The 25047-nt window shown below is 36.8% G+C and overlaps 1 protein-coding gene across 4 annotated transcripts in view; it reads right to left on the bottom strand.

The window, feature by feature from the left end:
• Positions 1–25047, bottom strand: part of DCLK1 (doublecortin like kinase 1) — a 231808-nt gene that overhangs the window by 77998 nt on the left and 128763 nt on the right. For all 4 annotated transcript variants that reach the window (XM_021541917.3, XM_021541918.3, XM_021541919.3 and 1 more), the window contains exon 5: positions 2724–2840. In XM_021541917.3, coding sequence (XP_021397592.1) covers positions 2724–2840 — 117 coding nt within the window. The remainder of the gene's footprint in view (positions 1–2723; positions 2841–25047) is intronic.

The raw sequence follows: 25047 nt of genomic DNA, 5'->3' as shown, positions 1-25047 counted from the left end.
CTACCACTAAACCATGTTCCTCAGTGCCATGTCTACACATCTTTTAAATATCTCCATGGATGCTGACTCAAACACTTCCCTGGGTAGCTTGTTCCAACGCTTGATAATGCTCTCAAAAAGAAATGCTTCCCAATGACTAGTATAAAACTTCTCTGGTGCAGCTTTGAACCATTCCAACATTCCTTGTCACTGGATACCAGAAAGAAGAGCTCAGAACCTTCATCTCCACATCCCCTGCTCAGAAAGCCATAGATAGCAATCAGGTCATTCCTCAGCCCTTCCTTTTCTCACAACAATACAACCCTGAAGTCCTTAGTTGCTCCCTATAGGACATAACTTCCAGCACTTTTATCAGTTTTGTTGCCCACTTCTGGACACATTTGAGTACCTTCCCATCATTCATGAACTGTGGTGCCCAGAACTGTACACAGTGCTCAAGGTGAGGCTGCATCAACACTGAATACATCCTGAAGATCACCTCTTTCTCCTGGCTGTGTTTGACACACCAATTGTTGATGCAATTTGTTCTCCTGGTTACCAGGGCATGCAGCTGACTTGTAAAGAGCCTGCTGCCTGGGGTAACCAGCACCTCCAGATCCCTGTCTGCACGGCAGCTCTCCAGCCACTCCTCCTCCAGTTTATACTTGTGCCGGGCATTATTCCATCCCAGGTGCAGAATTTACCATTTCTTTTTCTTAAACTCCATCCCATTAATCATTGCCCAATGTTCCAGTCTACCTAGATCCCTTTGCAAAGCATCTTGTTCTTTCAGAGAGTCATCAGCACCTCCCAGTTTGTTTTTATCCTCAAAATTGTTAATGGTGCATTCACCTCATCTATCCAGAACATCAATAAAAATATTGAAAAAAACTGGCCCTAGACCTGAACCCTGAAGAAATGCTGCTGGTGACAAACTAACATGTGCCTACTTCCTATAAATATATTTTCACATAAGAAATGTTTAAGATGGTTACATCTGTCATCAGCACAGAACCATCCAGAATGGCTTGCATTTTTAATATTTTTACTACATTGTTTCATTTTTTGCTATAAATGCAATGATATGTTAATTATTATTGTTGTGTAGTAAAACCATTCACATTTTTCCACAGGCTGCAAAATAATCTTCTGATCTTTTGAAGTATGCAATATATTCTGCTCAGACCTTCACAGAAGTGAATGGCAAGAAGCTAAGATTTACTCACCTACACTTCCCCAGCACCTTTAAGTAAAAACAGTACTTATTTCTTTCAGGACCAAAACTAACATGGTATCATATATTCAACACAGAAAAAAAACATGTTGCTGAACCCATAGAAATCTGTGTTATTCACAGGATACTTATTTCACATAGAAATGAGCATACATAGTTCAGTGTTCATTACCTGTACTCACAAATTTATTAGGAAAAAAACCCCAGAGCCTGTAACATTCACACACCAAACAGGGCCTCCCTTGCTAAAGTTAAATTAAACTCTGTTCCACCTAGCTACAAAAAAAGTAACATATTTATGAAAGAGCTACTCTGGACTTGTTCCTCACAACTGATATTTTATCCCATTACCTCTTTTCAGGTTTGTGTAACTCAGTCATTCTCTAGGATGTGTAGGAGGCAAGTTCCCTCCCAGCCCTGTTACCTCTATCTATCCCTTTGTCTTTCACTGTGTGATCTTTTTTTCTCACCTTTGCCTTTCTGGAAAAGAAAAACAAGAAGTTCCAGTTGGTCTATCTCTACCCTCTTTGAAACCAGCACAGGGTCGTTCTGATCAGCACCTCCCAACAGAGACCTTACAGTGCTGGATGCAGGTTTCAGGATGCCATTTGCTTTCCTCTTGGCAGAAGACTGAGGCAGAAAGGGAGGTGGATTTCAGACAGCTCTAATGTGTGCCTCTTGTAAAATCTGTATTCACAAGGAATGCTGAAAATGTTTGCATGAGTCTACTCAAATGGTTCATACCAAGAATTTTTTTGTACCTTCAGGCCCCAGTGCTGGCAATTTAATGCACTTTTTAGTTTATTTATTTTTTCTGCTTAGGGAAAAACTGCAGGTGTAAACTACTCATCAGCTATCTAGTGGGAGCTACTGTGAAGGCAGCCAAAGCAAGGCTCTTCAGTCAGAATTTTCTAAAGCTTTTTGCTGTGTCTGCTCTCCAGCCTGTATCCCTGGTTCGTTAGGTCAATTCCGAAATTTCTTCCTCAGCTATCTTGTCACGTCACATTCACATCTGTAATTGCATTCTTTCTCTGCCCTGCCTTGTTTTCTCAATATCTTCATGATCTTTAATCAATCCTTTCCTCACTCCCTCAGAAACAAAATATGAAAAAGATTGTGAAATTAGCCTTTTAGCAACAGAGATCTTATGCTGCATAACTTGGGCTACTTTCTGGATTATTCTCATTCAGATCCTAGTACAAAGACTACCATACATTTTTTCCTCAAAGTTTAGGTATTGGAAGCAAAAACATGCATGAAAATATAAAGTGAATTGAATCACTGTAATGCCAGAGTATGATTTATAAGATGCTGAAGCTTTATTTTGTATTGGGAAGACACTTGACCTTAGATGTCACTGAGAAAACGCATGAATTTTCAGTATCAACTGTTTTGTACATACAATGTTTTTCCACAGAAATGTAGAATTTTAAGTGCATTTCCCACTCTATTGGAACAGAATGGTTGCTGTTGTTAAGAAATGGTTGCTGCTGTTGTTTGCTTGCTTTACCTGAACTAGTAGAAGCAGGAGACTTGCTGCGTCGGGATGGGCCTGGACTCTTGGTGGTGCTCCTACGTGAACTCGAAGCTATTTTAGTATAGGAAGTAGATTTCACCACCCGACATTCTAGAAGACAAAGAAATAGCATAAGTTAGCAATTAAGAAAGCCAGCAAGATTCTGTAACAGAAAGAGCACTGAGAAGTGAAAACATTTAGCCCACGCTTGTTTTCATTCACCTTGAGGAGTTTTATGAGAAAGTATAAAATCTGTATAAATGGCTCCATTAAAATCCAAGTACAGTACGTACCATATCGCAGACAAAGAACTGCTGCAGTAATCCAGACTTTTAAATTCCATGGTTACTGCAGGTACTTAGGACAGCTTAATTTAACAATGCTGAGACTACTCATAAAATTTCTTTGCTTGTGGAGATTTCAGTACAAGTAATGTGGCAATTTTTTGTAAACAGTCCAAATGCAATGTAAGCATTTTTGTCAGCCAAGGCAGTCTCCTCTAGAAAAACCTGAAGTCTTCTTTTCTGTATCAAAATGTTACGATTGAACACGATGACGCAATTGTCTTCCACTGATGAAAGGTTTGAAGAAAATAAAGCAGGTTTGTTGCTCCTGCTTAATCCTCTGGTGAGCAATAGCCCACATTGTGTAGCACACACAATTCATCACAGGTGAGAGAAACAGCACCACTCGCTCATAACAGACATCAGTAAAATCAATGAAGAGGCGAAATTACCCTCCCACTCGAGAACACTACAAGATGTTCAGGTTAGAGTTTATGTACACCCACACAGATCTGTAGGCATCCTTGCATTACAGCTGCAAAATGGTTCTTGGCCCGAGGATGAAAGAACTTATTGTGCATAGCACTGATGTCTTGCACCCCTAATGGATACTAGATTAATCACCAGACATATTACACAGCAGGGAAAAAAAAAATCCACTTCTTAGTCAGTGTACAATTAAAACTCTGCAGCAATGTTTACACTGTCTTCACCTGACATTGTCAGTACACTTCACTTGTTTAAAAATACATCAGTAAACATTTAGTTCTGTACCAGACCTGTTTCCTATTTTATTCCCATGGTTAAGGTTCCTCAACAAAGGTTAAGAGAAATAAACATGAGCTTTTTCTTCCTAGTCAGAAAATACTGTGTACAAGCCTGCACATTATTTAGTCTTCACAGATCAGTGGAGCCTGTAACATAGTTTAGACAGATTAGAGAACAAAGAAATAAAATTGAGCATAACTAATTAACTTAAACATATACACCCAAGACGATGTCATGAAATTTATTTCTCTTGGCTGTCCTGTTTGTCTTCCATCAAGCTGTTCAAGGAAATAGAAGCAAGAACTGATGCATTACTGAGTGAAACATCTAGCACAGGTGCGAGCTGAAAGGACCAGAGAAATGCCTTCATCTTCCCAAAGATTTTCTTACCAAACTCTACACATTCCTAATGCCCAATAGTAACTAATTTCTTTCAGTTGACTTTTTTTTTGTGATTCATTGATGACTTCTCTTGTTTTATACCTAACAGTGGAAATGGAGAAAAACATTTACTCTATGAGGAAGTTATCTACTGAAAACAGGAGGAATCAGATGAAAGTTTTCAATTAGGTGCCGTTGGGCAACTACAGCAGGAATCTAACATTGATTTATTGGCATAAGCAGCTACTCCAGAAACTATATACAATGCAAACGTAAATAAGTTCTTTATCTACCTGTAAACAAAAATGTAAAACTTGCAAACACCTAACAGCCTGTTAAAACTGAGACATAATCCTAGTGTGGGCCTCATTCACAGGAAACAGTCAGGAAGGCAACTGCATATTCCAATGATCAACAAATAACAAGATTAAAGCAGAATGATCCAACCAAGCAAAACCCATTGGAATATATCATTTGCTTAGCTGAAGAATTGAAGGAAACAGCTACTTCATGCAATATGTAAAAAGCTTTCTTGTTTCCAGCATGTAAAGAAAACAATTATCTACATCCCTCTCCTGCAACTCATGCTAAAGCTTAACTCTTATTTTACTACAAGTATTAATACTAATTCAGGTTCTCTCAATACCTTAAAAACACCCAGACTTAAATATGTTATCACACAGGCATTACCACCATAGCTAATTGGGTCAGACTTGGCTAACAATGGGTCCATCCTGGAGCCATTGGCTCTGCATGACATGAGAGAAGTTGCTGGCAACTCCTCATAGAAGCCACCCCTGTAGTCCCCCCCAACCTCCAAAATGCAGCCATGCAAACACAGTTCATCAGGAAATCATCCTGAGGGGCTACATACGGAGCCTGACCTGTGAGTAACCCCACACAAATGGCATACTGCCCTAAGAGGAAGTCACCTCTCGCAGCTAAACGATCTCTCTCCACAGGAGAGAAACACAAATGGCCATGTGATAATCCAAGAAATGTACAAGCATCACAGGGTCATAGGATAATCCAGTTTAGACATGAGAATTTCCTAGTTCAGTTTCATGCTCAAAGCTTGAAGTAGCTCTACATTCATAGTCCTGGATAATTTGGGGGACACTTTAACCCACTTGGGGCATACACAGTGTAGGAGGAAGGAGGATCTTGGAGAACATCAGTGTCAACTTCCTGTTCCAAGTGACAGAAAAAAACAGTAAGAAGAGATGCTCTGCTCACTCTCACAAAAAAAAAAAAAGAAGACTAGGACTGTGCAGGCAGAAGGCAGCCTTGGCTGCAGTGACCATGGTAGGAGAGTTCTGTATTATGAAGGGATTGGAGGGCAAAATGCAAGATCACAGTTCTGGACCTCAGATAAGCAGACTTAGGATTCTTCAGGTATCTGCTTGGAAGAGTCCCATTGGATAAAGCCCTGGAGAGAAGAGGGGCCCAAGAAAGCTGAGTAATATTAAGGGATCACTTCCAAGTTCCACAACAGTCCATCTCAACAAGCAGGAAGATGTTAAAAAATGCCAGGAGGCCTGCATGGATGAACATGTTGCTGCTGAGGAAATTAAAACATAAAAAAAGAAGCATAAAGAAGGTGGAAGCAGGGACAGGTAACCTGGGAGGTATATAGTCTAAGTCCAAGCATGCAGACATGGTTAGCAAAGCTGAAGTCCAATTAGAATTTAATCTGAGAGACATCAAGAGCAATAAAAAGTGCTTCTTTAGATACAGAGGGAACAAAAGAAAGACTGCAGAAAATGCACACCCATGAAATAGAGTGCCAGTGCATGAGATAGGACCCCAGTGACAAAACGTGGAAAAGGTTAAAGTATTGAATGTCGTCTTTGCCTCAGTCTTCACTATCAAACCAAACCTTCAGGAACCCCAGGTCCCAGAAGCAGGGTGAAAGTCTGGAGAAAGGAAAACCTATTCTGGGTGGAAAAAAATCAGATTAGAGAATACTTAAGCAAAACTGGCAATGTAGATCCATGGGACCTAACAGGATGCACTGTGCAGGTGCTGATGGATTTGGATGATCTTGTGAAGTCACTCAGTAGTCTTTGAATGATAGTGATGATTAGGAAAGCCATTTGAAAACTCAGCAAATCTCACTCCTATCTTCAAGAATACCCAAGGAACCACAGAAAAATCAGCCTCACATCAGTCTCTGGGAAAGAGATAGATAAATGAATCATGAAAATAATTTAAAGGCACATTAGGGACAAGAAAATAATCAAAAGCAATTATCATGGATTCACCAACAGGAAGGCACACTCAACCCATTTGATACCTCTGCAATGAAATTACTAGCTTAGCAGATGCAGGGATAACAGTGGATATTGTCTACCAGGACTTCAGTGAGGCTGACATCTCAGACATTTTTCTTTATATCCAGTCTAAAATTTTTGTTTGAATGTATATCTATCACCACTCACCCTCTTACCAAGCATTACTGTGAAGAGCCGGACTCCACCACCTTGATGGAGAAGAGATGCTGCCCCATTCACATTGGAGGCTACTGGCAGGTACCCCTGAAGCAATTTCCTTTTCCATGCTGAAAAACCTCAGCTCCATCAGCCTCTCCTCACACAGCAAGAGCTCCAACTACCTGCATCATGATGGTCCTTCTCTAATTGCGTCCAGTTTAATGATATATCCTTTGAACTGAGGGGTTTTAAAATAAACACAGTATTCCAGATGTGGCTTCATATGCTAAGCAGAGTCAGTTCTCTGTCTCTACTGAGTCCTATTTAGACTATGTCACAGAAATAATGTCTTTTTTTCCTATTTTTCAATTTTTGTAAACCCTTTTGGTTTATCAACTTTTTTGGTACAATTTTCTTGTTCCTCTCAAAAATAATTCACAGGTTGTGAAATTTTAAAAGGTCACAGTTCAAATGAGCATATATTCTTTTAAGGTAAACTTGTCAAGCGCCATGTTTCCTATGGGTTTACAAGTTTATTCTTAAAGGACATGGGCTATGGTATGGCCTGTGGAGGGCCATGTAGGAAAGCCTTCAGTGCTGCACAAAGCAGGCTCAAGAAACTCATGCTTTCAAAGACTAGGTCAGGGTCTAAAAGGATTTCATGGGTAGAATGTAACAAGGCTGCTTGTTTTAAATAGGTCTCAGCTCCCAGGAACAGTTTATGCCTGAGATTGTGTTGTCACATTTAGTTTGTAAAGTAAAATTTTACTGCAGGCAAAGATCCCACTCAGTAACCACACAACCACTGCTTGTTCCTCTAAGACATTACCATAATTTGCCTGTTGCTGTAGGAGAGCTCTGTGTGTACAGAAAAAACAAAACAAAAATGCATGTTTTATTGAAACTGTTTTCTACACAAAATCTAAACTGGTGAGCAAATAAATACATACCTTCTCCTCATTAGCAGTATCTGGATTACTATACAATAGGTCCTTTGCAAGTAATGAAACAGAAGAGCTTTCTCTCAATTTTCTTTTGATGCCAAAACTGTATCAGAAATAGATCTGAACTCCTGGCAGAAGAGACAACTGCCTTTCTCACTCATGTGGGCATGGCATTCCCAGCCAAGAAGAAACATCAAGTGTTTATGTATTATATTCAGTAAGGAAATAAATGTTTCATGAAACCCCAGTCCTTCCTCTCACCATTGACTGACTGAGAATAAAGGAACAAAATTATGACACCCATGGTAATGCAAGACAAAAGAAGGTCAACTTTAGTGTTTGAACTTTACAGAATTAATTGTTTTCCAACTCAAAATATTATATAAATAAAAATGTGTTTCCAGTGAAAACATCTTGCAATAAGATGTTCTATTGTATAACTACAGACAAAGCTATAAAGCAGGAGAAAGAAGTACAGACTAACAGCAAACAAGGCTAAAAATGTAACACTGTAGTCCCTTTATTGTATGGAATATTACCAGAGTTCTGAGGCCTTTATTGGACATTAACAATAGGGCTGAAGAAAAAAAGAGAAAATACCCCAAGGCTACAATCTGACATAATTAAGACTGTAGGGACAAGATAAGAAAAACAGAGTTACTGAGATTGTACAGTGGTGTCAGTGAGCAGTAGGAACTGTCAGATTCAGGGGGGAAGCCCAACATACATACTTGTGAGCTCTTGACTCTTCCTGTTGCCAAATGGATAAAATGAGGTAAGCATGAGGTAAATAAAGGATGCTAACACACGGAATCACAATGCCTGCAGTCTCCAGCCCCATGATGTTTCATTTCTAAAATGTTACATTAGCTTCTATGCTCATTAGATTCTACAATGGCAAAAAAGCAGCAGAGAGTAACTAATCTGCAATAAATGTGTCATAAAATGAAAAAGCTTAATATGCTTCTAGAGAAGACTGTGAAAAGTTATTTAAATTACCAGGAGATCAAAAAGACTTGCTTGTCAGCAACTCAGAAGCTGACTGTATGGCCTTCATGAGTTCTTTCTGGGGAAAAATATTACTCTCTGCTGCATTTTGCTTTTCTTTGAGGTCTGTGTGTAGGGAATAGATTTTATATTTTCAGTATCCCTGCCAATCTGTTTCTCTAAGACCAGAACATTTAACTTGGTTTCAGCAACAGCTGTATCCTGCAGATAAGCAAAGGGGGAGGATCAGGGATGTCTGTGGTTGTTGGTAAGCCACTTCACTGTAAGCCTTGGGCTGCTGCCTTTTACCACCACTTAAAGACATTAGCGTCACTAGCAATGTCCTCAGGCCAATCAGTGGATCATTACCCCAAATGCAGTATCAATTTTAGTTTTTAATGTTAATGGTAATTTGTCCCATGCTGCTAATTCTTAATGCAGCTAATAAGATTTTACTTTTCAGCTGTATTCATGCCTTCATATAATGTCAGTAATCTGTTTGCAGAACTAAGTTTCACTCTTCAGCAAGAGCCTCCTGTCTAGTGGCATTGATACAGACTGCAATTCACCCTACACAACTGATCAATCACTGGCAGCTGTGACTTGCAATTACATGTTCAAAAGGGTAAATATCAAGCAGTTTCCAAAAATGAAAGGGATATAGAGTGTTTCACAGAGGTTTAAGTAATTTCAAAGCTTCTATCGTCATGGTTGTGCCTGCTTCAATTTTTTTCTGCATGTCTTCCTATTCAATGTGTTCCTGAACACACTGCAGATGTGGATGGACAGCGATGTATGCGTAGAATGCAAAATCCTGAAGTTTAACCCATGCACTAAGCTCTATGTCACTGTAAATCCATGGAATTTTGAGACATTAGATCTTCTGATTTGATTTCTTACCAGTAATTGGCCTTCCACACATGATAAAGATTAAGAATTCTATTTTACTGTGTGCCAAATGCTTGTGGAAGCAATTACCTAAATCTCCCTTCTTTTCTTTTTTTTTTTTTTTTTGCAAAGAAATATACTTTGATTGAGGTATAAAATACAGAAACAGCTAGATTTTCTTTCATGTGAAAAATCATTCTCCAATTCAAAAACTAGGGTAAATATATACAATAAAATACAAACCATTAAAGACATCTATGCCTTATTACACATCAAGAAAATAGAGAATCTTGAAAAGGCTTAGGAACACAAATCACCCAAGCTAGGAATGTTTTCAGATGTATGCACTATTCCAAAAATACCTCATTAAGATAGAAATAAGGAATGTATTTGTGAATTCACGTATTATCACTAATATCTCATTCTGCTCTTATGTATAATCTTCAGATTCTGAATTCAAATGTTTCTAAATTCACCAAAGTCTAAATATTTACCAGAAGAGGTAAACATTTACACATAAATCAAAATGTTGCTTCAAGCATTTACTATTTTTTTTCCAAACATGTTCCTATCTTAAGGACACTGTTGGGAGGATAGAACTTATCTAATGCTAGATAGCTAAAAATATGAAAAATTATGAACTATTCACCCCACAGTCCTTCTACAGTCAATGGAACATTGTTCAATGTTCATTTGTATGGCCTATCTTAAGAATCTGTAAGTTAGAAAAGATGACTCTCATGAATTATCAGATACAAATTATAGGTTTTCAGTTTTTGTGAAAATACCCTAATTAAAAGCAGTATCTCTGGACTGGCTACAGGCTTTGTTACTTAATGCAAACATTAACACAAGATTTTGCTGTATTTTGTAACTTTACTGTGTATGAGTAGATTTTATTTCCCCACCTTCTCCAAGTCCTAACCTTTTTCTCAGATTCATCTCACACAAACCTCTACATTAATATTTTGTCTACAAAAATAACATTATGTTAAATCTTGCTATACATCAAAAAAGAAAACTGCTATCATGAAAGATTCCAGCCCACAGCAGTGGAAAAAAAGGATTGAAAAAACATTTTTAATCACAGCAACAGCTTTTCTGATGAGGCACAATATCTAATTATTTTCGAGCTCTGCATTTGTAGGCAGAAAAAACTAGAAGAATGCTTCAAAACCTGCTTGTCTACGTGAATCTGAAATACTTCTGACTGAATTAATGTGAATGAACTTGCATTAGTGAAATATTAAGACTGGACTATCAGAAACTATTTTAAGATACCTGAGGACTGAGTTGAAATAAAAATTTCGTCAATAGCTAAAACATACCTTTAGCACATGTTCTCTTTGACATGTCTTGAATATCTTGCCACATACTCTGTTCCACTCCCAGAGATTTTAATTATCACTGTTTGCTCAATATACTTCAGCCAAGATGTTCCAATGCTGATACAAATGTTCATTAGTTTGCCCTTGTATTCAGCACCCTTCCCCTACATCTCCACAGATTTACCATGCTAGCTGCAGTGTCCAAAACATCACAAAGCTACTTTTAACTAGAAATGTTTAAGATGGCACAACTAATTACAACTGCAACCACCTGTACTATTTTTATTTACAGCCTCATCATTATTCTTCACGGAAAAAAGAAATATGACATGCCTTTGCTTATGGATTTCCTTTTCTTTCTGTGACAAAAGCTTGTTTACTGGGCATATAGAATATCAACAGACATCTCTCAAAAAACACTGCTGAAGCCACAGGAAAAATTAAACACTGAAGATGCCTTACTTTATCTGTACAGTTTAGGATGGAAATTTTCTTGGCTTTGTTTTATTCATTCAGCTGGAGATTAAATGAAAAAATGGTAAAAATTAATTCTCAACTATTCTGTTCTTCAAAATCAATGGCATGCTTTCCTTTTCAGCACAAAAAGGTAATATTTGTCCTATTACCCATTAGATAATTCTGTTCCTTACTTTGAGAATAACTGGACCTCCTATCCAATCCATATGATAAATATTAACATCACCCTTAGCACTAAGTACATAGGCATTCTATTATATATTTTTTCAATTACAGTCCAAGAGAAGTGTCAGTGCTGCAGTCCAACAAATTCTGGTGTTCTGGTATTACTACTTGCTATCTGAAGAGTATAACTTGTTTTCAATTGTTTACTATTCCAAATTACTCTTTTGGTAGTTTACAAGCTTAAGTTACAAATTTCACAGCTACAAATATAAACCCTCATTTGCAAAACATCATCTTCACGTAGAAAGTATCAGCTAAAGGTATTCCTGAAAAACACCCATTCTAAACAGTTAACTTTTAATGCAATTTAGCAAGGTCTCCTGAAGTTACAGATTTTTCTGTATAACTGATTTGTGGTGAGCACCAAAATATGTATTTTAACTGCCCTACTTACTTTTGCTTTGATTTTTTTTCAATTAAATCTGCCTACTTATAATGCACTTATTAGTCTAACAACTTTATTGTGAGGTATTAAATTTTAAAGGCCTTTTTTTCATCAAAGAAATGAATTAGACTATATTGGGATAAAGATTATAGTCATAACAGTAAAACACAAATCAAATTCCCATGGCTTACACAGCTATTTAGTTAGATTAGCAAGGAGTCTTGCACAAAGCCAGGGATATACAAATATAAAATATCCATTTAAAACAGATGAATATGAGAAGCCAATTGTTGTGAGTAGTTTTGTTATTTGAATGATCATTAAAAAGATAAAATACAATCAGGCAGATAACTCACAACAGTGAGACTAAGAAACAAGATATATTAAGAAGAAAATTAATCAGAGAGAGTTTTTAGATAACATTTTCAAATTAGCGAGATATGAAGAATATTTAGATATACATCTAAGATGAACTCTGAGCTAGCAGACACTATTTTATGAGAATTTAGAAGGACAAAGATCTCAGAGAGAAAGTCAAAGCAAATGTCTGTCTTTAAAACTAGGACACAACAGAAAACTGGGAGTTGCAGAAAATACACCCTTATTTGAGATTATTGAGAGAAGTTATCCAAAGGGAGAGTATAAAGAAGAGAGACCATGCTCCTTTCATTTTGGTTGTGGCAAGACAAGAAGCAATGGGCACAAACTGAAACACAGGAGTTTCCCTCTGTACAGAAAAAAAAACATCTTTTCTCTTTGAAGGGACCAAGCACTGGCACAGGTTTCCCAGAGAGATGGTGGAGTCTACAGCCTTGGGTATATTCAAAAGCCATAATCCTGGGCACCCAGCACCAGATGACCTTTAGACATCCTGTTAAAGCTCAGCCACTCTTTATTTCCATGACAATACAAAGCAATAAAGGAAACACAATATTTGAAGTTTAAAAGATATTAAAATTATATACAATAGTCAAAATAGTTTTGTTGAGAATAAATTGTGCCAAAGTAGTCTTCCTATAAAGGATAACAGGAGAGACAGCAGATATTATAAGGCTTTCTGCTCAGAACTTTGAAACTCAAGCTGTGAATCAAGAAAATACCATCTATAGAAATTGCTTTTAACATGGGCATGGGAAAAGCTAACCAGGGTAGTTTACTGTCAAACTAGGAGACAATGAGCAGAGAAACTCACCGGAGTTTCTAATCCTGGTCAACATTTACTTGTCTTATTGTGCAATTAATGAAATTGTTTAAATGCATTTTAAATCTGCAGATGTCACTATCATAGGTAAAGCTGTAAGCACTGTGGAACAATATAAATCTGAAGACTGCAAAGTCATCAGAAAAAACAGATAAATTTAAACCAGTCCAAGGTACTAGAACCACAAAAGAATAAGTGACGCAATAAAGGTTGAAGCCATCACTACAAGAGTCAGTTGCTTAGATGCAAAACAGCAGTTCTGCAAAGAGGGAGGTAAGTTTTGCAGTTTATCACATGCTCGATATGAAGTAAATTACTACAGCAAATAGAGTCATCCCCCTGCTGAGGGTATCACCTCTGTGAAGGACATCTGACTTAATCCCCTGGGTTACTGCAGTGTTAGCTAACACAACAAATCCACTTTTGTGTTTCCCATTTATAAACATGAGGATTTCACCTTCAGAGGATTAAGAGAATACTAAGGAATATTATAACATGAGGAAATATGACTAATGACTAATATAAATGGGATCTTTCTTTTCAGAAAAGAAGTGATGAGACAAAACAGCAACCTCCAATACTTAGTAACACTGCCAAAATGAAGAAAAACTAAATTCCTGCTATTAGTTTTATTACAAATACAACAAAGCAGAGTGATCTTAAGCTTCCAAAAGGTAAATTAATTCAGACATGAGAAAACCTGTTTTCAGCTGCAAGATAAGGAAATACTGGAACAGAACATGTGGAGGACTTGTTGAATTTCCCTAACTACAGCTGCACACACACACACATGTTAGCCAGAAACCTATAAAGTCAATTTAGGTAAGGGCAGGTTCTCCCATGTAACCTCTCAGATCCCTTCCATGATTCTTCTGATTAAGTTTTCCTAGTATGACTCATAAAAGGTACACCAAAGTTTTTTCACTGTCAGCACTTCTACCTGAATGTAGCTGAAAGATAAGTAAAAGGAGGAGATACACTCTAACTGTATGTAAAACTGAGTGAAAGTCAAAGAACATATTAGTGAGGGAAAAGTGTTTGCTTAATGGGTGAATTAAGATCATTATAGTTTCCTTAGTGGGGAGACTATTGCAATATGAATCTTTTATTTGTCTTCAAAAGCAAGAATGATTAACTTTTAGACGTTTTCTCAGTAGGGCATTAGCAGAACTGGTATCTCCAAAAAACAGACCTTCTCCTTTACAGACAATTCAGAGCCTTTTGGCTAATATTGTCTAATACCATTGAGATATATGTACATTACCTCCAAACCAACTAGATGACAAAACTTCAGACTGAAAGAATACATTTCTTACTGGCTTCATGAATTAGATGCTTTTGTATTTTTATTGGACAAATCTAAACTGATTTTGTAATGCTAGGTTTGATGAAAAGGCATTATGTCTCTATCTACATTTCCCACAACTCAATCTGCTCTCGAAATACATCTTTCATTCTTAAGCTCACAGGCATGTCCAGATAAAAAGATCTAGATGAAAACAGAAAAGCTACATTCCATGTAGCTCAAGAAAAGCTGTAATTAAAGAAAAAAATAAAAGAGAGAGAATGAGAGAATAAAAGCCAACCAATCAAACCCACATTAGCCTATATAACCTTCTGAAGCACTCTGGACTGTAACCATGTGAAGCAAGGATCAGATGTTAATATTCAGCCAGTGCTTAAATGATAATCAACAAGAAGTATGTAGGCAGGGGTACAGGAGAAGTGCTAACTGTGGATCAAAAAACTATATTTATATACATTCCTTAGGTTATTGTTGAAAGCAATGCTTTACACTTTACCTAAAAAGTTATAGGTATCATTTATGATAGTGCCTAGCATTTCAGCAGGTCATTGTTTACAGAAGTATTTTTCCTAACCTTTTTTGTAACCTATTTCACTACTGAGTTGCACAAACTTAGCTGATATTAGACAAACCAGTGTGACTTGATCTTCTTCCATGAAATGAAAGCCATTACTATGATTTATAAAGTTTTCAAATGTGGAAGCCAATCAATTTCCAATTTTTTGAACAAAGTTGATATCCTACTGTCTGAAGAAGGCTATCATGTGAATTCACAAAATATTGGGCTGCTTTTGAAGTTGTATAGCAAGTATGAAAGATCAACTAACAATTAATTTAACAAATTCTACCACATTATTCTTTTTGAATCCCCCACAATTTTCTCAAATATGTCCTTATGTCTTTCTCAGATATGTATTACTTATTTAAAACATTCATTTAAAATTTTTAAGTTATTCCATACTTTAAAGTATTCCTAGTTTTGGAAAGGATGCAACACTCTGAAGCTGTTTCTGAGTAGATAAGGAAAAACTCTCACTAAAGACCTTATGCTAACTTATCTACAAATATTCTCAAAAAGCTACTTCATTTCCTTTTAAAAGTCATTAAAACATGCTTTTTGTTTTTACAGGAATATATATTTTTAAAAAAGGAAATACAGAAAATTCCTAACACAGTTGAACTCAAAAGTTAATTTTAAAAGCAGATTTATTCACAGGACCTACTTACCTTCCTCTAGACATTCTAAGAAAGAATGTGACTTCTTATCACCTACTTAAGCATAGAGATAACAATGTTGTTCAAAGTCACAAAATACTGATATAGACAACAATGACAATGATAAAATAGTCCCTAGAACTCCTAACTTCCATTCTCCCAGTGTCTGAAACAAAAATCTCTTCAAGGACATCATAAATCCACTTCATACCCAAAATGTAGAAATACTGAAGACAACAACATATCCTTGTCTTAACTTTCCAATTTGCTTCTAACCTTCCCATGGTTTTGTGTGTCAGTCCCAGCCTCCCATATGTCTGTTCCTCCCACAAAAATGCCTCTACACTTTCTCTGACACTAATGTCTATGAATAGAAAGCTCTCTCTGAGGCAACCTGAACAAGGCAGCTTCCCTCTCCGTATGATTCCCCGATGATTTTATAATTTAACTATTGCAGTCTAGATGATGTAACACAACCCAAAACAAACAGATGGGCAAGAGATATAAAGTGTGGCAAGGCCTAAACTGGCAAACATCACTGCCAGAAATGTTGTTGGGCTTGCAGCTGCTGACATTGCTCCTGGGACATGTGCATGCTGAGGATTTGCTGGCAGCTGCATTGCTGGCTGAGATTTTCGGCATGTGGTTCTACTTAGGTGCCACAAGCTGGGCTTTGTTTGCTTACTCCACATTAACATGTGCCTGCATGCAAACCTGTAGAGATAAAAGGTAATTCTGGATGCCAAAACTCTGTTTTGTAGATCAGGCATGTTTTCCTGTGCTGAAAGAATGTGATGAACAAATGGAGATTTTTTGATGAAGCACGTTTACGTCTGCAGCATAAAGATCTGGAGGTATTATCCTAGAATTAATTTGAGTAATGGCACCAACCTAGCTTTGTGACAATGGAGCTCAGAAGGGTAAATTATCATATCCTAACTTCTGTGCTCCTGCAACAGGCTGCTGGGCTGTGTGAGAGGGTTTATTTAAATCTCACTTGGGCATCTCTAGTATTAACAGGAATTCTGTGAAAGTACGGAAAGTAAATAATCAGCCCCTGGAAAATTTCTCTCCTAATTATTATTATTCCATGCTATCTTTTAGTGACAGAAGGTCCAGTTCATTAAACAGATAAAAGCAGAGGACTAAAGATATTGCTTTGAGGGGAAAAAAAATTAAAAACTAAGAAATATTGGAAAAAAGATACAAGTATAGTAATCCAGTGCAAATTCAGTGATAAAACATAGTAAATCAAACCCTCAAGTACTCTGTTCAGTCTCAACTCATCACTCTGTAGACTATGACTAGGCAATGGCATTTCCACTGCAGTTATGGAGTACAGCCAGGAGCAAGAAACACTTGATGGACTGAGCTATACAAATTAAGTGATCAGTAGGAACACCTGAAGAAGGGCAATAGGATTTCAGTTGCCTGAACTGTTTCAAATAAGCAGCATCTTTTAAAGTCCCCAGTCTCATGAGAAAATTGACTTACTGTTCGAAGAGGAGCTCCTTTCCCTAATACTCACACCTGATGAACCAAATATCTGCTTTCTCACAACATATAAAATAAATAATCTGTGTACCTCTCACAGGTGAGAGGAATGTTGTGCATACAGCAGAGTCTGAGATTAAGTACTGTAAATCTGAGATATTTATAGAATACAAAAGTAATAGATATGGATGCAGAAGTAATGTTTCAAATGGGTCAAAAGGTATTATGGGGACAGAAGGCACCTTCAGAAGAGCATGAATATTGAATTCATACCTTACTTCCAGCAGAGTAGGATCTGTAGAATCTACAGTAGCTGGATTAACATATGGGCTGCTTTGAAACAGAAAGTGCAAACAAGTATTTTTATTTTGTTCATTATTTCTTCCATTCCTTCACCAAAATTAGTATTTTTATAAGGTAAATATGGCTTTAAAAACAGGTAATACAAGTACTTGGTATCTATTCCTAAAACCTAACTCTTTATTCTAACAAGCTTGCAAATTACATACTGATACATAACAAGACAACATAGTTGAACTGCACAGTTGTCATCTGCAAAACTGGCCCACTTTCAGTTACTATTTAGATGTCAGAAGGCATGAAAGGAAAGGCTTGATGAGGCAGGAGGGTAACATGATCCATATATTTTTTATTAAGGCAAAATATTTTTTTCTGGCTATTGATGCAAAGATGATGGAAAAATTTTCACAAATGCTCCCAAAATCAGTCAGAGACTTTGAGGCAGAAGACTTCATCAGCCACAGTTCCTACTCACAGGCACCTCATCAATGATTTAATATGACAGAGGGAACTGCAGCTTCATTATCTGGTAATATTTTATTTATTAATATTTAATTAATGCATATCATAACAATTCAGAATTAGACTGCATTGCAGAAGACGAGGGAAGGAATGAAGCTGTTCTCCTGCCTGTGCTAACACATCTGCTCCACAGACCTACAGGGATTCACTCAGCCACAATATACAACACAAGTGAAAAAACACTTATATTCTACAAATGAGTTACAAATTCTCCGTATTAAAACTGGGTGAAATAAACAAAGATGTCTCCAAAATTCATATAGTGGACATGAAGAAATCTATTTATCTTCATTATAGGCTGAAAGTGTTTGGGTAAAAGTCCCCAGTTTAGGTGAACCATGAGCGAGAAAAAAAAATGATGGCAGAAGAAGAAGAAAAAAAGTAACATGACAAATTAGCAGAACCAAACCTCTCCCCCACTGGGAGGGAGAGGTGAAGGCCAAAGGGTAGATTAATCTTGCTGTATCATATGGTCTTGATCTTAAAAATTTCTCTGCGTGTTTAGCAGAAATCACATGCACAATGGGGAGACTTTGAAAAGATCAGGAGCCAGAGCAGATTAAGATGAAATGGGGCCAGATCCAAAAAGCTGTCAACCTCCCACCCTTTCCTGCAGACTCCCATGTGGGCAGGAGATTGTTTAGTGGCTCCACACTGCTGGTCTGTGCTGAGCTCACTGATGAGTGCTCTTTCTCCTGGTGCCTCTAACAGAGAAGGACTTTTGACTTCTCTTTTCACAGCAGTATGAGCCACAGCTGTGGACACAGGTCACAGTAACCCCTCTACCTTTGTGGCCCCAAGTTAAAGTGCAGAACCTGGCTTATCCAGCCTCACCAAACAAAAAGGATCCATACCTAGCCAGAGGTATGAAAAGGTATTTTTGAAAAGGAAAATAAATCAGAAAATTCATTATGTCTGTTTTAAAACAAAAATTTAAAAAGAGAAAAGGGGCTCAAGCAGATGAGCAGGTTACTGCAGCTCACCCAGTTACTGCATGTCAGCTGAGTCAGAGCCACTATCTGCATATATGCATAGTAAAAGTGACTTAATGCAACATGGCTTAGCTGAGCCTACAATAGAAAATTTAATTATGTGTACATGCACAATTTATACATCTGAGCTGATGGGTGATTACTTTTCAAGCGACTGAAATTGCTTGCATACACAAACCTTGAAGTCAACCAAGCAAATCATTCAGGCTTTTAAAAAATGAATTTAAAGAGTAATAACATAATCTATTTATTTAATCACATGATGACAAAAAAATGAAGAAGAACCCCTAAAAGTAGAAATACTCTTTTATCTATTTTTCCAAAAACTCAAATTCATCAGTATGGAGAGCTGTTTTACTAATTGGCTTTCAGAATAGCTAGGTGCAAAAGCATATGTTCATCCACATAAATCTAACAGCAGTGTTTTCACTCTTTTTTAAGATAAAAGATAATCTGTTCCATGATTTATAATCTCACTGACTTCCCATACTGAATCAGGCAGCTGAAACAATCCCTATCAACCTGCAAATTATTATTAATGTGGTAGCATACACACATACATTGATACATTTTATTTTAATTCATGGTGGGCCAGGATAGCATAGTAATTTTATGTCATCCACTAATGACAAATTATTACAAACATTCACTCAGAACTTCTACACAAAGCGTGCCAGACACACACAGATACATAATTCCCAGTTTTACACTGGCACAACTATTGTGATCTTCAGCTTGAGAGAAACCTTGTGTGAATCAGATGTTCCCCATTCTTCATTATGAAGAGCAACTCAACAGACAACTTTTATAGCTGCTGCTGTACATGTCTACTTCAGCTTCTCCTTTCTTATTCTTGTTATTTTTTTCACAATTTCCTAATTAAATGACTTACATTTGTTTGCTCTTTTAACATTACCCTATAAAATTCTACCAATCAAGTTATTACTCACTGAACTAGGCAGAACTCTTTCTTCTTCCTCATAAATTTTCCCTGCAACCATAACTTCATGCTGGTTTCCCCTCTAATATTTAGATGTGCTTGAATGAAATGCATTGGCTTGTACCTAATGCAATGCATGTGTTTACGGAACACAGCGGGCATTACTCCATTTTCAAAAGGCATAACAAAAGAACAGCCATTTATGAAAGTTTTACTGTTTCTGACTTCCTATTGACCCCCACCCCTTCCCAGAGTCCAACTAGAACATCTGGGTGCACTGGATTAAATAATGGCCTCTTTGAAGAAAATTCACAGGAAATATTAAGCTTCTCTCAAGACAGGAGATGTTACTGCATGGGAGCCGGGACAGGAGGAGTTCAAATGGAGAACTGTGCTTCTTCAGGATGGAAATGTACATGCATCACTCAGATGTGCAAAGGTCCACCACAGATACCAGAGTCCTGGTGAAGTACAGAGCAGTCAATTGTCATGGCAACATGGGATCCTCAGCACTTCCTCTCCTTGGGTGAAAAGGCAAGGCTTTTGTTGATGGACTGTAGTTTAAAAGAGACTGCAAATAATTTTGTCTGATCTGTAATCTTTGTCTATCTTTGCACAATTTTTTATATGTTTTTGTATCTCAAGCAGGTACATGCTACATTTTCTTTTGCTAATTTACACCATCGAGAGAATAAAGCAGCTGATAACATCTGCAGAGGTTATGCAAGAGAGGTTCATTGTTTCTCCAGTTCAGTTTCTCCAACTTAGTAAGATAGCTTTTTATATCAATAGAACTCTATATCCTTACTAGGTTTAATACAATGCATTGCTTTTCATTATTCTGGCAAATGAGCAATTAATTTCATTGTAATCTGAAAGTTAGTTTAAATAATACAGAAAGTTCTACAGCATTAATTTTAGATATTACCATCAGTTTACAGTTTTGATTTTTTTTTTTTTTTTTGTTAGCTTTTGCATAGATCCAGCCTGCAAAGTTAACTGCAGATCTCTTTATCTGGACTCAATTGTATCCAATAAAAGATTTCTACAGACGTAGAATTAAATATTTTATGGCTCTCCTAGCAATTTGATATGGAAAATGAATCTCTATGGAAGCAATAGAATTTGAGGCAAGCAACGTGCTGCTGATCTCCACAAGATTAATTTTACATCTCGGGCATAAGCTATTTTTTCTTTAAGTACGTAGGGGGTGGGAAAGTATGTGGTGATTTTACTGTATTGGTACTATAGAAGTGGAGAACACCTACATAAAGCAAAGCCTTACATTTCACTTCTCTGGATTTATTCTATAACCTACTAAGCAGCAAAGGAGGCAGGGGACACTCTTATCTGTTTTCGCCTTTTTCAGCTTACAGGGAAAGAATACTAAACCAATTCGTTTAAGCTGTTATCAGATACAGGACCTAGATTCACAGTGTGTCACCTCAAAAACTGTCCACCTGCATGTCCTGAAGATGAGCCATGCTGTACACAGTAATGAGAACCCCTGCACTCGTCCTAGGAAAGCTTGAACTTCTCTAAGCTGGGTGATTTTTTTCTGCAAATTTACCTGATCAAAAAGCTAGTAGTTTGGCACCTTTGTTCATGTAAGCCAGTATGAAAAACAGAGTTATATCCCTCATCCTCAAGTTTTGAAAAGCAATGCAGAGAGACTGCACCAAAAGAGTCTTTTAGCATATGCATCAGTAGGGAAAATTTATTCTCAAAGCGTACTATAAAAAAACCCAAGAAGAAAACCAGTTCTACTCATTTTTTCCATCTTTTTTTACAAAATTTCTCCCTTCATTTCTTTTGAATTTCTGTAACTTTCTACCTTTACATCATGTCGAGTACCTAAAAGAAACTGACTGGATTGGCTTAGCAAATAGCCTTATTTAATATAATATCTCATATCCTAGATTCCATCATTTCCATAATTAAATGGACTTGGTATATCAGGAATTTTACATATACAAACTACAGAGCTAAATGTCTTAAAAGATAAAAAAAACCAGAAAGCAGAATTTTCACAGCTTATTTCCCTCTTCAAATATTTTTAGACTGTTTTTAAACAGCAGATGTTTAATATGCACACTTCAGTGCATTTTCAGCTTGAACAGCTTGATTTAAACTGAGTTACCATGAAGGAATTATGACAATATATATGTCATATATGTATTACATGCTGCTGATATTCCTCCTGGATGATAATTGACCATACATAGCCTTCTAATAAGACATCCTATTTTTTCTCAGATAAATTATAGATATATCTGCAATTATATTTTAGGGTTCTTTTTACTTATGTTGATTTTTTTTTTTATTCTGAACAGGACATAAAAATAAAATTTTGAAATAAGCCTTATTTCAGGGTGAGAGTGCCTAAATATCACCCTCTTCAAATATTCCAAGCTTGTAAACAAGCTTTCTTTTTTTGACAGTGAGTTTGCTTGTACCATAAGCAGTACAAACATCATAAGGAGGAAATCCTAGTGATCACTCTAAGCATGTAAGGCCATCAAAGTCAAAGCATAAAAAATAAGAAAGACACAATCTGATTTGATTTACCACAAGGAAAAAAAAAGATAACATTGAAAGACTTTGCTATAATATTTTATCCCATTAACATAAATACATATCACTGTAATTCCATTTTCACATTTGCAAAACAATAGTTTTTGTCAGTAAAAAGAAAGGAACACAGGACACTTTTCTTTCAAATATCAGTAAAATCTTAAAATTAAGTTGTCTAAGAGACATCATTCATGAGAAAATCCCAGGACACAGAAGCTTTGACTCAGTAACAATTTTGAAGAATATCTTTAACTCAGCGGGAAACAAAAATACTGTCTACCAGCATCTTATCACATTTTGAGGCTTATTCTGTCTCTCCCCTCTCCCCTAGGAATAGGCAGGGGTTTTGTTTGTTAAGAAGTAGGAAAAGAAACTGGGAGGGGAAAATACAGGAGCTAACTGTGAAGAAGTTACTGTGGAAAGTGGGATCAGCTGTGCAGAATCTGAAAAGGGTGGAAGAGAAGAATGATGCAAAGGACATTTTGTGATCCAGCCAGGAATGGACAATTAAGAACCCCTGACAAATCACATCTGAGGGACTGGGTATAACAAAAGCAACACTAGGGCTGCAGCTGGAGAACAAGCAGATGAAAACAAACAGAGAATTTGAGAAGATTACATGAGGGGAAGCCCACCAGTGCCATCTGTAAGAACAGTGGTGTCCTGGCAAAGGAAAAATTGCAGTGTAAGACTAGTCTTTTTATTTCCAGGTGAAGAAATTTATACTGTTATTTGTCACTGTTATTCCTGTTATTACACCATTTTTGACTACTTTTTTCTTGTTTGAAATACTCTGTGTTGCCACAGATATTTGCTGAAGTTTCCATTGGCAATCACATGGTGCTAGAAAAGTCTCATTTCTCCATGGAGCTAATGTCTAATTTTCATTGTTCCAAACTTGTCATATTGAAACATTAACATTGGCATTATGAGATGAAAGGGACTAAACACAGTTTCAGCAGAGGCACAGATGTAACTTACTTTTTCAGTCCAAAGATGTCTATTGGCTGAAAACCAAATGCCAGGGTTGCATTCTGTTTCAGGCCCTCAGATTTAATAACTAAGTCCCACATCTCTAACTTATCTTCTAATTTCTAATCTTTCAAAGGCTTTTAGCTCAATGTAACTTGCTTTTAAAATCACCTTTTCTTGAGCAGTTCAAATATTGAGCTAAATTTTTTTCCTACTCCAAAAAGTCATTAAAGGTAAAATATTTTAATAATACAAGTATTTATTTTCTTTAGTTTTACCAAAGCCATCTCATACTCCAAGGTTTTGATAATGCATTAAAAATTTTTGAACATTTTCACTGATTCTTTGGTATAAAAGATTCCCAGAAAATGCTATAATGTGGTTTTGGTTTTTTGTTGGTTTTTTTTTGGTTTGTTTTTGGTTTTTTTTTGCATTGATGGTTTATGTCTCCGGACATCTCCAAGCACCAATTTTTGTGAGGACTTTGGTCCTCAGGCTAATTATTGCAGAAGTCCTAGATGACACCTTTGCATCATTCTCCAGACACTATACTTTACTGCTATCCCAATGTAAAATACGCAATTACTTTCTTGCTCTGGTAATTAGTAGCAATATTTAAAATATTTTTTTAAATAAGATAGCAATTTTAAAATTTTATACTTCTGATGAAGTGCATGTCAAGAGATGTACAAAGAAACACCAAATTATTCTGTTCTCTGACTCATATTTATCACATTGCCACATTTAAAAGGTAAGATATTTGGTGCCAGCAACTTTTGTTTCTTCACAACTCACGTGTACAATGTTGTCTACACGGTATCATGAGCCCTCCTTTCTACTGCAAAACACATTGTTGAGATGCCATTAAGCGGAACATAACAGTTCACTTCAACTGAACGTTCAGCTCAGTGCTACAGTTGAAGCTGCTTGATGCCTCCCATTATGAAATGTTGTTTATCAGTTCCTATAAATCTTCATGAACACTTTAAATGTGGACTGAAAGCTTCTATGTTTACTGTCTGTCCTCAGACTGACTTACCCAACTTAAAAGTCCTTAACTAATTCCCAAAAGATAGAACTGGTGAGGGGAAAGTGCATTATTTGTCAGGTTAAAGAGACCAGAAGGAAGCAGAACTGGAACTTTGCCCAAACAGTTGTCCTAAAACGTTTGCTGATAAAGTTCAGTTTTTCTTTTATTTATTCAGATATGCAGAAAAGCAAAGCTATGGTCAAAATACAAATCCCTAGAAGTGTTTTCATGTTATTAAAAGCCTTCAAACCTTTCAGAGATATTTTCTGAATATCCTGGCTGCATCACAGAGGATCAATCTCCTCTACAGCTTCAGCTCATTGACTACATGCTTGGGTGTGCCATGTTGTACTACCACCATCAAGCATCTCTCATTTGGAACTATCAGGTGAGAGGCAGAACTTCCTTTCCAATATCCTTTTTCTGATAGTCTGGAGCTATGGTTGTTCCGGTCTGGAAAGGTGATCTGGAATTCACTGTTTTGTACTCCTGGTGCTGTCCCTTTACATGAGGAAGGAAGAAACAGCCACACTGAAACACTGGGGAACCAAACAACTAGGAAGTAAAACACAGTTTGAATTCCCTTACATTTGTGAATCTGATTTAGTTAATATTCGTACAGTACCATTGCATACTGTTTTGGATTTAGAGAGATTTTTCCCTTTTTTTAGTT

Source organism: Lonchura striata, chromosome 1, assembly GCF_050655825.1.
Source record: "Lonchura striata isolate lonStrDom1 chromosome 1, ASM5065582v1, whole genome shotgun sequence".
NCBI classification, from domain to species: Eukaryota; Metazoa; Chordata; class Aves; order Passeriformes; family Estrildidae; genus Lonchura; species Lonchura striata.
The sequence above is the reverse complement of the archived record's forward strand: the minus strand, read 5'-3'. Positions and strand labels throughout refer to the sequence as shown.